Source organism: Galeopterus variegatus, unplaced genomic scaffold (assembly GCF_000696425.1).
Source record: "Galeopterus variegatus unplaced genomic scaffold, G_variegatus-3.0.2 Scaffold1798, whole genome shotgun sequence".
Taxonomy (NCBI): Eukaryota; Metazoa; Chordata; class Mammalia; order Dermoptera; family Cynocephalidae; genus Galeopterus; species Galeopterus variegatus.
In genome coordinates, this window is record NW_007727909.1 from 15,074 (window position 1) to 31,651 (window position 16,578).

Here is a 16,578-nt window from a genome sequence, read left to right on the forward strand (position 1 = left end):
AGAGGAGACAACCGGGAGAGGTTAGGTGGTGTTAGGTTAACAGCAAGGAATGTTTCTTTTCCCTAGTAATCTACCAATGTTGCCAACAATATAGGACCAGTTCACAGGCACAGAAGAGAGGCCACTAGCAGAGAGCACTGAAACCATCCTTAAGTTGTCCAGACTGCCTGAGCTCCCTCACTAGTATCTGCTCTCGTTGTTTTTGTTAACACAGGAGAACAGGAAATTTCTGATTGTTGCTTATTTTTAAATGCCACAGAAAGAGTTTTTAAACAGTATCTTCTAGGTATACGTAGGTAGGAAGCTGTCTGGCTCTATGCCTCTGTATGATTTCTGTTGTGGGGAGAACAAGACTTGCCACATGAGAGAGCAGCTGCCACCCAGGACATGGGCAGTTTTGCTTCAGACCTAGTGGAGGCTGAGGGTGCAGGACCAGGAGGCCCCTGGGCAGCAGAGACCCCAAGAGATCATATCCAGCGAGGCAGGACACAGCAGGACAGTACTTGAGGGGTGGGCAGTGCTTTTGCAAGGGGGGGGAGGCAGAGTCAGCTCCCAACGGCTCCAGCACTTGTGGGTCAACTGAACTGAGAAGCAGAAGCCAAGTGGTCTCTGGTTGGTCTGAGCCTCCTTGCTGAGGCGGGGCCGTTCAGCCCACGAGTGCTGACTGCAGGTCAGCTGGTACTGTCCCTGACTAAAGCAAGATGGAGATTCTGAGACTACCATACCCAGCCTCACCCCAAATACTGGCCCTGAAATTGGTCATTTATCAAGCAGAATGGATGGGGACCATTCAGGTCAAGCACCTCACACTTGCCATGAGGTTAATTAATTCACTTACCCTGACCCTATAATACTCCTCGGGCCTTGGGGTCTGGGAATGGGTGAGCTGGAAGTCTGGTGAAGTTTCAGCTTGGGGACTTCTTCCTCCACCTCAAAGTCCTGCCTACAGCATCCTATTCTGAAAGCTGCAGTGGTGACGCTTGGGCTAAGGCTGGTTCGTGTGGGGTAAATGAAGATTATTCAACAGTCTGTATCTACAACCAACACCCATACTGTTTTTTAGTTTTAAAAATTATATTCCAGATGAAAGAACCAAAGAATCACTTAGGTAAGTAAGAGCAGAATATCTCCCTGTGGCCCACCAACAGCTTTTCATAGAGAAAAAGAGAAACCAGGCCTCACCTCCATATCTGGACCCATCAGCAGTGGTCGCATTTAGAGAGAGGTTGGTGTGGATGTAGCCAGGGCTGATAACAGTCACCTCGATTTCATACTGTTCCATCTCGGCACGTAGACAGTCAAAGAATGCCTGGGTTGCGTGCTTGGAGGCTGCATCTGCACATGTGGATGGAGAGGCAGGTGAGTGCATTAGAGTGGGCATGCCCGAGGCCCACCTTTCGCTCCTAATCACTCATTCTTTTTTTAAAACCTGATCTTGTAATTTAAGATTACAGTATTATAACAATGTTCATTTCCTGATTTTGAGAAGTGAACTGTGTATCCTTGTTCTTAGGAAACACTGAGTTAAGAGTAAAAGAGCATCGTGTCTCTAGCTTCCTTTCAAATGGTTCAGCAAAGAAATTAGAAATTATATATACATACATGCAAATAAGGTAAAATGTTAACAATTGGGGAATCCACATGAAGATACATGGGAGTTGTTTGTGCTGTTCCTGCAACTTTTCTTTAAGTCTGAAATTATTCCAAGTTAAATGTTGAAAATAAAACAAAAATTTAATGCCTATTGGCTAAAACATTCAAAGAGTATAGAAAGACAAAGTAAAAAAGTGAAAGTCTTTCTGCCTTCCAATTCCATTCCTAGAGGTACCTAACGCCAATAGTTTCTTAGGATTTATTTTATATATATCCTACTTACATACATGTGACTTTACACATAAGTAATAGTTTTTTTTTTACAGAAATGAGCTCATGCTGTGCCTATTGTTCCTGCAAGCAGCTCTCTTCACCTGGTGGCACAGATGGACAGCCTCTGTGCCACCGTGCAGACCTGCCACGTGGCTCTGGCTGCCCAGTCCTCCCCTGTGGGTCAGCAGGTGACAGAACTGGCCCCATCAATGGACCTTCATAGGTTGCATCCAGTTTCTGCCACTGAAAAACATGCTACCAGTGAGCATCTTGCATATGAGTGTGTGTGGATAAAATCCATGCCTGGCTTTTTGCATACTTCACTTGACAAACTTCCAGGCAGTGGCTTTTCATCCGGAAGATCAATAGCGCCTGCTCCACTTGCAGAAACAGTGCCGTCTCTGCTCTTCAGCAATGGCTCCACAACCCAGTGAAAGGTGCTCTGAAGGGGAACACAGTGACCCTATAATGACATTCTTGGGAAACACACCAGCATCTCCACAGAAAATCAGCTTCTTCCAGTTCATAGTTCTAAATGTTTTAGCCTTAGGAAAGAAGGGGCATCCATCAGCCAAGGAAACAAGAAGGGAAAAAGCAAGGAAGTGTTGTGGCAAGTCACATGAGGCAGTTTGGAGAGTCTGAGCTTGCTGTAGTGCATTTCTGGGCCAGCTCCTTGGGTTTGGGGCAGAGTTGCTGGGGGTTATAGATGGGTGGAGAGAACTGCTATCGGCTGTGATTCGAGGGGTGCAGCCCAGGCCTGAAGACTGGGAAGAATGGGTTATCCTGGGGGTTCCTAAAATGGAAAGCTACACCTAGACATCTGGGTCTCCCCAGGGCTCCCAGGCTGTCAGTTCTCAGCCAGCCTGTGCTGACCTAACCCATCACCGCTGTCGACATCACTTGGCCTCTCTCCTAGGTGAGGCACAGTGCTAAGCACACCGCATGGATCACCTGACTTGGTCCTCAAATAGAGGATGAGGGAGATGATGTTATTCTCCCTACTTTACATATGAAGAGACTGCTGCTCATCTGGGCTAACTGACTTGCCTAAGAGGCACTGCCGTATTCAGTCTGGTCATCATAAAGAACCCACCAACCATGTGTGCCTTACTACAGTCAGCAGGCTAACTAGAGAACAAAAATCAGTGGAATTAAATCAACATAATATTTGGAAATAATTTAGTACAAAGAACTCTGTATATCCTTTGCCCCACCTTACCTATCATTAACACTTTACATCATTTGCTTTATTGTTTGTTTTATATATATATAAATATAATACTATATATAGTATTTTTTTGTGAACTATTTGAGCAGCCTTCAAAGGCTCTCCTATGCTATCAGAGTTCAAATAGAATATTGGCCAACAGAGAAATAACAACCATAGAAACAAATACAGATACAGTGCTTTACAGTTTACAAAGGACATCTCTAGTTGTCTCCTTTCATCTTTAAACCAGCCTGTGAAGGCTGTACAATGATTGTAAGTCCCACTGATAAGTAAGGAAACAGAGGGTCTGAAAGTTAAGTCACTTGTCCAAGGACATACAACTGGAACCAAAAGGTAGCGCTGTGATTCAGACCTCAGGAGAAAGAATAAGTTTTTGTTACATTTCCAGTTCAGATAGTTGGCTAGATCATATCATCAAACTGGATGTTTTTTACTGTCCTTTCAAAGTGCTGACACAGCTCTGCTTTCCCTCTATGGCCAAGGCTGTGGTGGGCAGGGCTGAGTCCCTCCTTGGGAGGTTGGTGAGAGTGGATGACGCTGTTACATGTCAGCATTTCCCTTCAGAGAGTAGCCAAGAAAGGAGTTACTAGGACAGTTTGTGAAATTACCTTTAAAATCTTTAAAAATAAAAATAACTAGATTCTGTGTGTTTGCATGTGATGTGATGGCAGACAGGTGAAAGAAACGACATGTTAAATTGTGGCATAGCCACTCTCATAGAGTTACTAGGACAGTTTGTGAAATTACCTTTAAAATCTTTAAAAATAAAAATAACTAGATTCTGTGTGTTTGCACGTGATGTGATGGCAGACAGGTGAAAGAAACGACATGTTAAATTGTGGCATAGCCACTCTCATACATGCACGTGAGAGTGCGAATTGGAAGCCAATTTAGCAGTTTTAATTTTTTGGTCCTACCTAATAGTTCTACTTCTTGGAATTTATCTTATTGAAACGCTCCCCTGAGTGCCCAGAGATATAAATATCCAAGGCTGTTCTATGTAGCACATCACTGCTAATGGTCAAAGACCGAGGAGAAAAAAAATCCTCCCATGTCCAGGAAAATGGCTTATCAGTTACGTCACATCCACTCAATGGATTATTACATATCCACTTAAAAGGGTGGGGTAAATTCATATATGCTGATGTAGAAAAATATACTGTCAAGGGGAATAAGCAAGCCACAAAACAGTATGCATAATGTGATGCCATTTTTGTATGTTTGATTTTATCTAGAAAAAAATCTGGAGGCATACGCCCCAAAGTGATGAAATGGTTATACTGGTGCGGTTATGCTCATAATTAATAATAACAATAAGAGTGGCTAGTACTTGTGGGGTGCTTAGAGCCTGGGGCAGGTCATGCACTTCACTCACAGCAGCCCTCAGGGCTATGACTGGGACAATTTACATTTGCACATGAGGTTGGAGCACAAAGAGGTGGGGACATTTGCCCAAGGTGACACGGGGGTAAGGAGTGGAGCTGGGGTTTGAATTTAGGCATTTGGCTCCAGGAAACACAGAAGGAAACATGAAGTTCCTTCACATTCTCTAAGCATATTTCTACAATGTCTGAATTTGGGATAGTAAACGTGTTAATTTTATAATGGGGAGAAAACAAAGAAAAACATTTGGGGAGAGGGAGACGGAAGCACTCACAGGCCGATCGAAAAGGAATGCTGATTTTGCCCTGGATGCTGCTGATGGCAACGACGTGGCCTCTCCTCCTCTTGATCATGGAGGGCAGGAGTGCTGGGAGAGAAGATAGAGACTTAGGTGGTCACTCTACCTGGTGCTGACAGGAGGTGACTGAGGAAGGCCCCTCAGGTGGAGGAGCCAGGTGGAACTCTCAGGCCTCCTGCGGTCAGCAGATGCCAGCAGGCCAGCAGGAGGCTGACAGCCTCATCACCACGAATGTTCTCCTCGCTTACCTTTTCCTGAGGGGAGCATCTCCCCTGGATTGAAATGTGTGGCTGGACATAAAAGCCCCACTTGTAGGGGCTGGCAGACACCATAAAAAGGAAATGCAGGTAATGCTGTGCAAAAGGAGGCTGTCACTGAGGAGGACATCTTGATTTGAAGCTATAAAGCAGACAAAGCAAACACCCAAACTGTAGTGACAACAGCCACACCAGAATAAAGCAGAGGATGGAGACAGGCTATGTTTATCTGAAAAGAAACAAAATGAAGTAAAAAAGAACGCCAATATATCAGTGTTCTTTTTTCTTTTAACTCAAGACTGTTACCTTTTGTCAGAGCAACTGGGCCAAAGTAGTTTGTCTCCATGACCCTCTTGTCCACATCCACTGTGGTGTCTTTGATAGTACCACGGTAGCTGATCCCAGCATTGTTGATAAGTATGTCCACATAGCCAAAGCACTGCAGGATTTCAGCTGCTGCTGCAACTATAGCTCCAGGGTCTGTGAGGTCGAAGGTCACTGTGTAAGGCTTGTGTGTCTGCACCTGATCAAATACAACAGATGCCAAATGTACCTTCTGAGTGACAGGCCATGCAAGCTACGTGTCTCCGTTTCTCAGAGTCCTGGGAGTGGCCCAATGGGCACAAATTGATACAGGCTGCAACAATCCTCTTCTAAAGAGATGCAGCCTAAGGGGTTCCTGCCTATGGTGCTCACACCTGACCTGGGTAAATTTTCTCCTACATTAAAAATGACTACACTCCACAAATTATAAGGCTCCCTCTTACCTTTATCACCTAGACAGTAAGTTCCACAGGGCAGGGATCACATGTTATTGATTATTGTAGCATATTACCACAGAAGCTATTAATCATAGCTCCCCTTGCTGCTCTGTGCTGTACACTGTCATTACATTCAAAGCACCCACTGAGAGGTGCTGTACTTCTCAGGCTGAGTCGCTTTTATTCATTTGTTCATGAAACATTTTTTATACATTCTCTAGGTGCCAGGCACTGGGGACATACCAGAAAGCAAGACAGACCTGGTTCCTGTCCTCCTGAAGCACACAATCTAATGGGGAAGACAGATAAATTCTATAATAGTAAAGAATGTCATGAAGGGGGCCAGCCCGTGGCTCACTCGGGAGAGTGCGGTGCTGATAACACCAAGGCCACAGGCTCGGATCCCATATAGGGATGGCCGGTTTGCTCACTTGGAGAGCGTGGTGCTGACAACACCAAGTCAAGGGTTAAGATCCCTTTACTGGTCATCTTTAAAAAAAAAAAAAAAAAAGAATGTCATGAAGAAGCACAGGGTGCTACAGAAACGAGTAACTGAGCAATCTAAGAGGGCTTCTTATTGGAAGCAAGGTTAATAAGAGATCAAAAATTTGAGTGGGGGTGATGTCAGAGAAGGCGCCTCGACAACTGTACTGGCAGAAACTCTGTAGTGACTCTTTTGGAGCCCTGGAGTCTATTTGTGCAGATTGAACCCTTGACATTGGTGTTACAAGACTGTGCTCTAACCAACTGAGCTAACCAGCCAGCTCCTTGGAGTCTATTTGAATGCTTGCAGTGCTTCAGTGTCAGTAAGCTGTGGTTACTTTTGGTCAACTTCAGCCTTCAGCTTAGTTGATAGCTACCTGCCCACCACCCAGCCCTGTGGTAAGCAGCTACAGAAAAAAGCAGCCTGTGTTTCCAGTGCAGTTTGTAGGAACCAGAGTGGGAAATAAGAATCTTGTCCTCTAAATATTAGGGTTCTGTGTTCTGATGGTGGATTGCTGCTCTGATCAATGAAGTGCAGCATGGGGGCAGGTGGCATTGTTTCAACCACCATCATCTGAAGCAGCTTCCAGTAGATGTAAAGGAGCCCCACCTGTTTGGGGGGCATTCAAAAATATTAATAAATCTCTAGAAAACATACTGAGGAAGCCCAGATGCTGAACTTACTAGACAATGACTTGAAAACAACTGTCTCTAAGATGCTCAAAGAGTAAAGGAAGACAAGGACTGTAGTGGATTGAATTATGTTCCCCCAAAACTCCCTAAAGCTTGAACTGTGTCCTACAAGTTTTATGTATTAGAAACTTAGCCCCCACCGTGACTGTTAAAGAGGGTGGGAAATCCTATTATGGTAATTGAAGGTGGAGGCTTAAAGAGGTGGTTGGATTGTAGGACCTTGAAGTAGTGAATGGATAAAAATAGTGGTCAGGGGCGTGGTTCCTAAGGCTTTAAAAGAAGAGAAGTCTTTCTCTCTCTCACTCTATCTGCTTCCACCATCTTGCAATGTGAGACCCTTGGGTCACTCTCGCCACCACCAGATGGACTTTGGACTTCCCAGCCTCAGAAACGGTAAGCAATACATTTTCTTTTTCTTTATAAATCGCCCAGTTCCAGGCATTTTGTTATAAGCAACAAAAACAGACTAATACAAGGACAAAGACAGTGAATTGATACATAAACAAAATGAGAATATTGGGCAGAAAAGACAGTCCCCAGCGTCACTCTCTCCCACAAATCAACAAATTTACAACTATTAAAAAGCAACGACAGCCAAGCTGGGGCTGCTAGAGCTCAGGGGAAAAGGAAAGACCTATGGAGTTCACGAAGATGGGAGAAGCTATGATGAGGAAGAAAAGATCGCTCCCACTATTTCAAGCCCCAGTTGCTTCAAGGCTGGAGCTGTTGAGTGCACAGAGCAGGAGCTGGCAAGAGCTACTGCTGTGCCCTTCATATGAAGTTGCTTGGAGGCAGCAGGGTAGAAGATTGCTTTGGTGGCCCCCAGACCAGCAGACTACTAATAGGGTTCCCGTGGACCCACATATGAGTGAGGAACCACAACAACTGAAAACAGGAGCCACTCAGAGGCCGGTGAGTCATTGCAAAGGACCAGTGCATGGCACATTCTATGGGAAGTGTTTGGAGTGTGGGTGGAGGGGGAGACAGGCCACCGGGGGAACATTGCAGCACAACATGGACAGCTGATCTGCCATTCAGCGCAGGACCACTCAGTGGAGACTGGTCAGGAATATAGAACTTCAGAGGGTGCAGTTTGCTGAAAAGACTCAGGTCCAGACCACAGTTTCCACACAACCCAGGTGTACTGGACCTCAAAAGACCCAGAAGTGCTTACAAGGTCTACAATTAAAACCTGAGCTGCACAAAAAGCCTTCCCCAGGGAATCAGCAACAAAGCAACAATTTAGCTCAACCACAGAGCTCAAATGCTGGTCCCCACAGCAAGTTCCCCCATTTTAGAAGTAAGCCTGCAACCAGCCCAGCAATGACCACTGAGCCATGGCCAGAAGAGCCCCGGGGTCCTGAGCCAGGGTGGAGGGGAGCTGAGGGCCTCAGCCACAGCCCCCAGCATCCACGACCAGCCCAGTGATGACCACCGAGCTGCCGCCAGAAGCACCCCAGTCTCCCGAGCTGGAGTGGTGGGGAGCCAAGGGCCTCAGCTATGCCCCTCAACATCCACACCAAGCCCAACAATGACCACCAAGCCACTGCCAGAAATGACCCAGGCTCCCAAGCCAAGGAGTGGGGGGCCAAGGGCCTTAGCAACACCCCCAACATCTGCAACCAGCCCAGTGACGACCACTGAGCCACCACCATAAAAACCCTGGGTTCCTGAGGCAGGGCATTGGGGAGCTAAGGACTTCAGCCACACCCCCTGACATCTACATCCAGCCCAGCAATGACTGAGCTGCCGCTGGAAGCCCCCTGGTCTCCCTTGCTGGAATGAGTGTGGTGCCACGGGCCTCAATCATGCCTCCCCCTTCTTCCTCCTCTCACCTTATTTCCCTCCTCTTTTTCCTCTTCCCCTACCCCCCAACTGCTCCACAACATCTTAGAATGTAAAAAAATAATATTAATAAATAAATTTTTTAAAACATGAGAATATAATTAAAGAGACAAATTATAAAAAGAAATTCTGAAGCTGAAAATTACAATAAGTAAAATGAAAAATACACTAAAGGGGTTTAAAAGCAAATTTGAGCAAGCAGATGAGAAAATCAGTGAACTTAAAGATAGGACAATGGAAATTATATAGTCTGAGTAAGAGAAAGAAAAAAAGAATGAAGAAAAGTAAGCAGAGAGCCTAAGGGATTTGTGGGATATCATCAAGCAGAGAGAGAGGGGTAGAAAGAATATTTGAAGAAATAATAGCTGAAAACATCCCAAATTAGATGAAAGACATGAATCTACACATCCAAGAAGCTCTACACCAAGTAGGATTAACTCAAAGAAGCCCCCATTGAGAAACATAATCAAACTATCAAAAGACAAAAAGAGAATCTTGAAAACGGCAAGGGAGAAATACTTCCTCACATAAAGGGATCCTCGGTGGTGGAATAGACGGTCCCCAGCACCACTCTCTCCCACAGATCAACCAATTTACAACTATAAAAAAGCAACAAGACGGGCCGGCCTGGTGGCGCACTGCTGTAGTGCGCCGCTTGGGAAGCGCGGTGGCGCTCCCGCCGAGGGTTCGGATCCCACATACAGACCGGCCGCTCACTGGCTGAGCGAGGGGCGGGAGCAACACCGAGGGTTGCGATCCCGTGGCCGGTCCCGGTCCGGTACGGGCGCGACACTGAGGGTTGCGATCCGTTGCTGGTCACGAAAAAAAGACAAAAAGAAAAAAAAAAAAAAAGCAACAAGAGCCAACCTGCAGCCGCCAGAGCTCAGGGGAAGAGGAGGAGAGACATACAGAGTTCATGAAGGTGGGAAAAGCCACAATGAAAGAAAGAAAAAACTGCTCAGAGCATTTTGGGCTGCAGCCACTTTAAGGCTGGAACTATTGAGTGCATGGAGCAGAAGCCAGCAAAAGCCGCAGCTGTGCCCTTCGTATGAAGTTGCTTGGAAGCAGTAGGGGAGAAGAGGGCCTTGGTGGCCCCCAGGACAGCAAGACCACTAATAGGGTTCCCATGGACCCACATAGGAATGAGGAGCCACAACAACTGAAAAAAAGCAGCCATTCAGAGGCCAGTGAGTCATCGCAAGGGACCGGCGCATGGCCCATCCCATGGGAAGTGTTTGCAGCACGGGCAGTGGGGGAGATGGGCCCATGGGGGGAACACTGGGACACAGCAAGGACAGATGATCCTCCCCCCAGTCAGCATAGGACCACTCAGAAGAGATTGGTCAGGAATACAGAATTGCATGGGGTGCAGTTTAGTGAAAAGACTCAGGCCCAGATCAGAGTTTCTACACAACCCAGGTACACCAGGTCTCTGGAGAGCCGGAAGCACCTATAAGGTCAACCAGTAAACCTTGAGCTGCACAAAAAGCATTCCCTAGGGAAACAGCAGCAAAGCAGCAATTTATCTCAACCACATAGCTCAAGTACTGGTTCCCACAGGAAGTTCCCCCATTTTAGAAGTAAGCAAAGGACAAAAAATTAGTTCCGGCCCAGGCACACCACCAGCACCTTGGGGCCTGCGTGGGGTACTGAGGCATCGAGCTGAGGACCAGACCCCCCCCCCCAACAACCAGGCACACTGCCAGCTCCTCAGGGCCCACCCAGGGTCCTGAAGCATAGAGCCAGGGACTGGACCCCCCACTGCAACCAGGCACACTGCCAGTGCTTAGGGGCCTGCCTGGTGTCCTGAGGCATCAAGCCAGGGACCAGACCCCCCCCCTCAACCAGGCATACCACCAGCACCAAAGAGCATGCCAAAAACATCACCTCCATGTGGGTGGCCCATGGCTGCCGCAAAAGTGGCTAGATGTCACAACCACCACGCAGATGGTCCACCAGCCACCAGAGTGCACTGACACAAGCAGTGTCACCAGCAAAGTCCAAAGAAAATAAGAGGATGTCTCTCTCCACAAAGCCCATTCCAGAGTGACAGAAGGAGCATCTGCTCTACAATAATACTGGGGGAACTGACACACCTCTCAGCATTGGACAGATCATCTAGGCAACAAATCAACAGAGTAATCATAACTCTTTCAGAGGGAGAGAAGAAATCTAGGGGTATCAGAGATGCGGTGGGGGAGAGAAAGGGGGATAGGAAGAGATTGGACAAGGGGCAGAAAGGATAAGTACAATTTGTAACAATATATATACTAGTAATATTGATTTGATGAACATGTCAACATTGAACCCCCAAAATATGTACAATCAATTATGATTCAATAAATTTTTTTTTTTTTTAAAAGGGATCTTCAGTAAGATTATCAGCTAATTTCTCATCAGAAACCTTAAAGGCCAAAAGGCGATGGGATAATATATTCAAAGTGCTAAAGGGAAAAAAAAAACAAAAAAACAAAAAAACTGGCAACCAAGAATTCTATATCTGGCACAACTGTCCTTAAAAATGAGGGAGAAATTAAGACATTCTAAGATAAACAAAAGCTGATGAAGTTCATTACCAGTAGCCCTGCCCTCCAAGAAAAGCTCTCAAAGGAGTCTTTCAAGTTTGAAATGAAAGAAAGCTAGACAGTAACTCAAAGCCATAGAAAGAAATATCTCCAGAAAATAATACATGGGAAATTATAACAGCTAATATTACTGTAATTTTGGTTTACAGCTCTACTTTTTACTTTCACATAATTTAAAAGAAAAACTAATTAAAAACTATTAATCATCCATGTTACTGGGCAAAGAATGTACAAAGGTGTGATCTGTGACATATTGAATAGCAGAAAGAGGGAGGACAGCTGAAAAGAAAGAGGTTTTGTATGCTATTGAAGTTAAGTTGGTATAAATTTAATTCAGAGTGTTATAACTTTAGAATGTGAAGTGTAATCCCATGGTAACCACAAAGAAAATATACACATAAGGAAACAAGAAAGGAATCTGTTTTACTACAAAAAATCCACTACACGCAAAAGAAGGCAGTAAAGGAGGAAACGAGGGACAAAAAAAGCTGTGAGGCATATAGAGACAAATACTGAAATAGTAGAAGTCAGTCCCTCCTTATCAGTAATTACTTTAAATGTAAATAGATTTAATTATCTAATCAAAGACAGAGGTTGGCAGAACAAAATTTTTAAAATGATCCAAATATATGCCGACTATTAGAGGCTCACTGAGACACAAAGACACAAGTAGATTGAAAGTGAAAGGATGATAAAAGATATTCCATGCAAATAGTAAGTAACTAAAAGAGAGATGGGGTGGCTATACTAATATCAGACAAAGTAGACTTTCAATCACAAAGGTTATGGACGGTTTGGATCCCCTTATGGGCCAGCCACCAAAAAAAATAAATAAATTTTAAAAATAAAATAAAAAGGTTACAAGAGACAAGGGACATTATATATAGTAGCAAAAGTTTCATTGCAACAAAAAGATAAAACAATTATTAACATTTATGTACCTAATAAGAGACCCTCCAAATATATGAAGAAAAATTAACAGAACTTAAGAGAGAAACAAAGTTCCACAATAATATTTTAATACTCCAATACCCTACTATTAATACTGGATAGAACAGGGGACTTCTGGTCAAGATGGCGGAATAGACGGTCCGCAGCGTCACTCTCTCCCACAAATCAACAAATTTACAACTATAAAAATGTAACATCAGCCAAGCTGGGGCTGCTGGAGCTCAGGTGAAGAGGAAGAGAGACCTATGGAACTCATGAAGGTGGGAGAAACCACAAAGAGAGAAAGAAAAAACTGCTCTTAGTGTTTTGGGCTGCGGCCACTTTAATGCTGGAGCACATGGAGCAGGAGCCGGCAGAAGCCGCAGCTGTGCCCTTTAGATGGAATTACTTGGAGGTGGAAGGGGAAAAGAGACTTTGGTGGCCCCCCAGGACAGCAAGACCACTAAAGGGTTCCCATGGACCCACGCAGGAGCGAGGAGCCAGAACAGCTGAAAAAGGGGAGCCACTCAAAGGCCAGTGAGTCATCACAGGGGACCAGCGCACAGCTCGTCCCATGGGAAGTGTTTGGAGCATGGGCAGTGGAGTGGGGGAGATGGGCCCACCGGGAGAACACTGGGACACAGCAAGGACAGCCAATCCGCCCCCCAATCAGCACAGGACCACTCAGAGGAGACTGGTCGGGAATGCGGAATTGCATGGGGTGCAGGTTGATGAAAAAACTCAGGCCCAGATCAGAGTTTCTGCACAACCCAGGTGCACCGAGTATATGGAGAGCTGGAAGTACCTATAAGGTCAACCATTAAACCCTGAGCTGCACAAAAAGTCCTCCCTAGGGAAAAAGCAGCAAAGCAGCAATTTACCTCAACCACAGAGCTCAAGTGCCAGTTCCCACAGGAAGTTCCCCTGTTTCAGAAGCAAGCAAAGGACAAAAATTTAGTTCCAGCCCAGGCACACCATGAATGCCTTGGTGTCCACCAGGAGACATGAGGCATGGAGCCAGGGGCAGGACCCCCACCCACAACCACTCATACTGCCAGCACCTTGGGGCCCCAGCTGGGAACCCGAAGATTGGAGCCAAAGACCGGACCCCACTCCCACATACAGGCACACCACCAATGCCTAGGGGCCAGCCTAGGGGCCAGCCCAGGGACCTGGGGCTAGCAGCCAGGGACTGGACCCCCTTCCCACAACCAGGCACACAGCGCCAGTGCCTTAGGGCCCACCTGGGGACCCGAGGCATGGAGAAGGGGACTGGAACCCTTCCCACAACCAGGTACCTTGTGCCAGCACCTCAGGGACTGCCTGGGGACCCGAGGCATGGAGAATGGGACTGGACCCCCTCCCACAAGCAGGCACACCATGCCAGTGCCTCGGGCCCCACCCAGGGACCTGAGGTACAGAGAAAGGGACCAGACCCATCTCCCACAACCAGGCTCACCATGCCAACACTGCAGGGCCTGCCAGGGGACCTGGGGCATGGAGAAGGGGACTGGACCCCCCTCCCACAACCAGGCTCACCATGACAGCACCTTGGGGCCTGCCCAGGGACACGGGATAAGGAGCTGGAACTGGGCCCACCCTCCCCAAACCAGGCCCTGGGTGGGCCCTGATGCCAGGTCAGAGCATCAGGGCCCACCCAGGGGCCTGAGGCATGGAGAAGGGGACTGAACCTCCCTCCCACAACCAAGCACACCAGGCCAGTGCCTTGGGACCCACCTGGGGACCTAGAACAGGGAGAAGGAGACTGGAACCCCCTCCCACAACCAGGCACACCATGCCAGTGTCTTGGGTCCCACCTGGGGACCCAGGACAGGGAGAAGGGGACTGGAACCCCCTCCCACAACCAGGCACACCATGCCAGTGTCTTGGGGCCTGTGCTGGGACCTGGGGCATGGATCTGGGGACCAGACCCCCCAACCCACAACCAGGCACCCAATGCCAGCACCTTGGGGCCTGCCCTGGGACCTGGGGCATGGAGAAGGGTACCAGACCCCTTACCACAACCAGGCACCCTGTGCCAGCACCTCAGGGCCTGACCTGGGGCATGGAGAAGGGGACCGGACCTCCCTCCCACAACCAGACACACTGTGCCAGCACCTTGGGGCCCGCCTAGGGACCCAGGGTAAGGAGCTGGGGACCAGATCCCACCCACCACAATGAGGCACTCTGGGACAGCATGTCAGGGCCCTGCCCAGGGGCCTGAGGCATGGAGAAGGGGACTGGACCCTCCTCCCACGACCAGGCACACCATGCCAGTTCCTTGGGACCCACTCAGTGACCCAGGGCATGGAACTGCGGATCAGACACTCTCTACAACCAGGCACACTGCCAGCACCACAGAGCATGCCCAAAACATCTCCTCCATGTGGGTGGCCCACCATAGTTACCATGATAACCATGGCTGCCTCAAAGGTGGCTAGATGCCACAACCACCATGCAGATGGCCCACCAGCCACTGGACTGAGTTGACACAAGGAGCGTCACCAGCAGAGATAAGGAAAGGAGGAGGATGTCTGTCTCCACAGAGCCCATTTCATAGTAACAGAAGAGACATCTGCTCGACGATAGTATTGGGGAACCTGATCATGCCTCTCAGCATTGGATAGATCATTTGGGCAGCAAATCAACAGAGTAACCATTATTCTTTCTGAGGGAGAGAAGAAAGCTAGGGTGATTAGAGGAGGGAGAGGGGAAGAGAAAGGGGAATGAGGAGGGATTAGAAAAGGGGCATAAAGAATAATTACAATTTGGGGCCGGCCCGGTGGCGCACTGCTACAGTGCACCGCTTGGGAAGCGCGGTGGCGCTCCCACCGAGGGTTCAGATCCCACATACAGACCGGTTCCCGCTCACTGGCTGAGCGCGGTGCGGGCGCAACACGGAGGGTTGTGATCCCGTTGCCGGTCCTGGTCCGGTACGGGCGCGACACTGAGGGTTGCGATCCGTTGCCGGTCACAAAAAAAGACAAAAAAGGAAAAAAAAAAAAGAATAATTACAATTTGTAATAATATATATGCTAGTAATATTGATTTGATCAACATATCTCAATGTTGAAACCCAAAAACATGTATAATCAATTTTGATTCAATAAAAATTAAAATTAAAAAAAAAATGGATAGAACAACCAAATAGAAGATCAATAAGAAAACAGAAAACCAATTAGACCTAACAGACATATATAGACCTCTTCACCAAACAGCAGCAGAATACACATTATTCTCAAGTGCACATGGAACATTCTCCAGGACAGACCACATGTTAGGCAACAAAACAATTCCCAGTACATATAAGAAGATAAATACCATCAAAGTATCTTCTCTGACCACAATGTGATGAAGTTAGAAATCAACAACAGAAGGGAAACTGGAAAATATGTGGAAATTAAACAACACACTCTCAAACAATAGCTGGGTCAAAGAAAAAATCACAAGGGAAATTAGAAAACACTTAGAGACAAACAGAAATGAAAACACAACATATCAAAATTTATGTGATGCAGCAAAAGCAGTGCTAAGAGAGAAATTTATAGCTACAAATGCATACATTAAAAATAAAGATCTCTGGGGCCGGCCCGGTGGCTCACTCAGGAGAGTGCGGTGCTGATAACACCAAGGCCCCGGGTTCGGATCCCATATAGGGATGGCCAGTTCGCACACTGGCTGGGCGTGGTGCTGACAACACCAAGTCAAGGGTTAAGATCCCCTTACCGGTCATCTTTTAAAATAAATAAATAAATAAATAAAGATCTCAAATCAATAATGTAACTTTACACCTTAAGAACTAGAAGAAGAGCAAACTAAACCCAAAGCAAGTAGAGAAAGTAAATAATAAAGATTAGAGTAGAGATAAACAAAAGACATTGGAAAAATAATAGAGAAAGTCAATGAAAGTACAATTTGGTTCTTTGAAAAGGTCAATAAAATTGAGAAGCCGTTAGCTAGACTGACAAAGAAAGAGAGAAGACACAAATAACTACAGTCAGAAATGGGGGCATGGGCCAGCCTGGTGGCACACTCGGTAGAGTGCGGGGCTTAGGGGCGCGGCAGCGCTCCCGCCGAGGGTTCAGATCCCATATAGAGACCGGTCCGCTCACTGGTTGAGCGCGGTGCGGGCATGACACCAAGGGTTGTGATCCCGTTGCTGGTCACGGTACGGGCGTGACACCGAGGGTTGCGATCCCGTTACCAGTCACAAAAAAAGACAAAAAGGAAAAAAAAAAAAAAAGAA

General features: G+C 46.9%; 1 protein-coding gene across 2 annotated transcripts in view; it reads right to left on the minus strand.

Moving 5' to 3' along the window:
• Positions 1-16,578, minus strand: part of DHRS7B (dehydrogenase/reductase (SDR family) member 7B) — a 75,258-nt gene that overhangs the window by 1,768 nt on the left and 56,912 nt on the right. For both annotated transcript variants that reach the window (XM_008579006.1, XM_008579005.1), the window contains exons 4-6: positions 5,342-5,558; positions 4,755-4,847; positions 1,183-1,335 (exon numbers count right to left, since the gene is read on the minus strand). In XM_008579006.1, the coding sequence (XP_008577228.1) occupies positions 1,183-1,335; positions 4,755-4,847; positions 5,342-5,558 (463 nt within the window). The remainder of the gene's footprint in view (positions 1-1,182; positions 1,336-4,754; positions 4,848-5,341; positions 5,559-16,578) is intronic.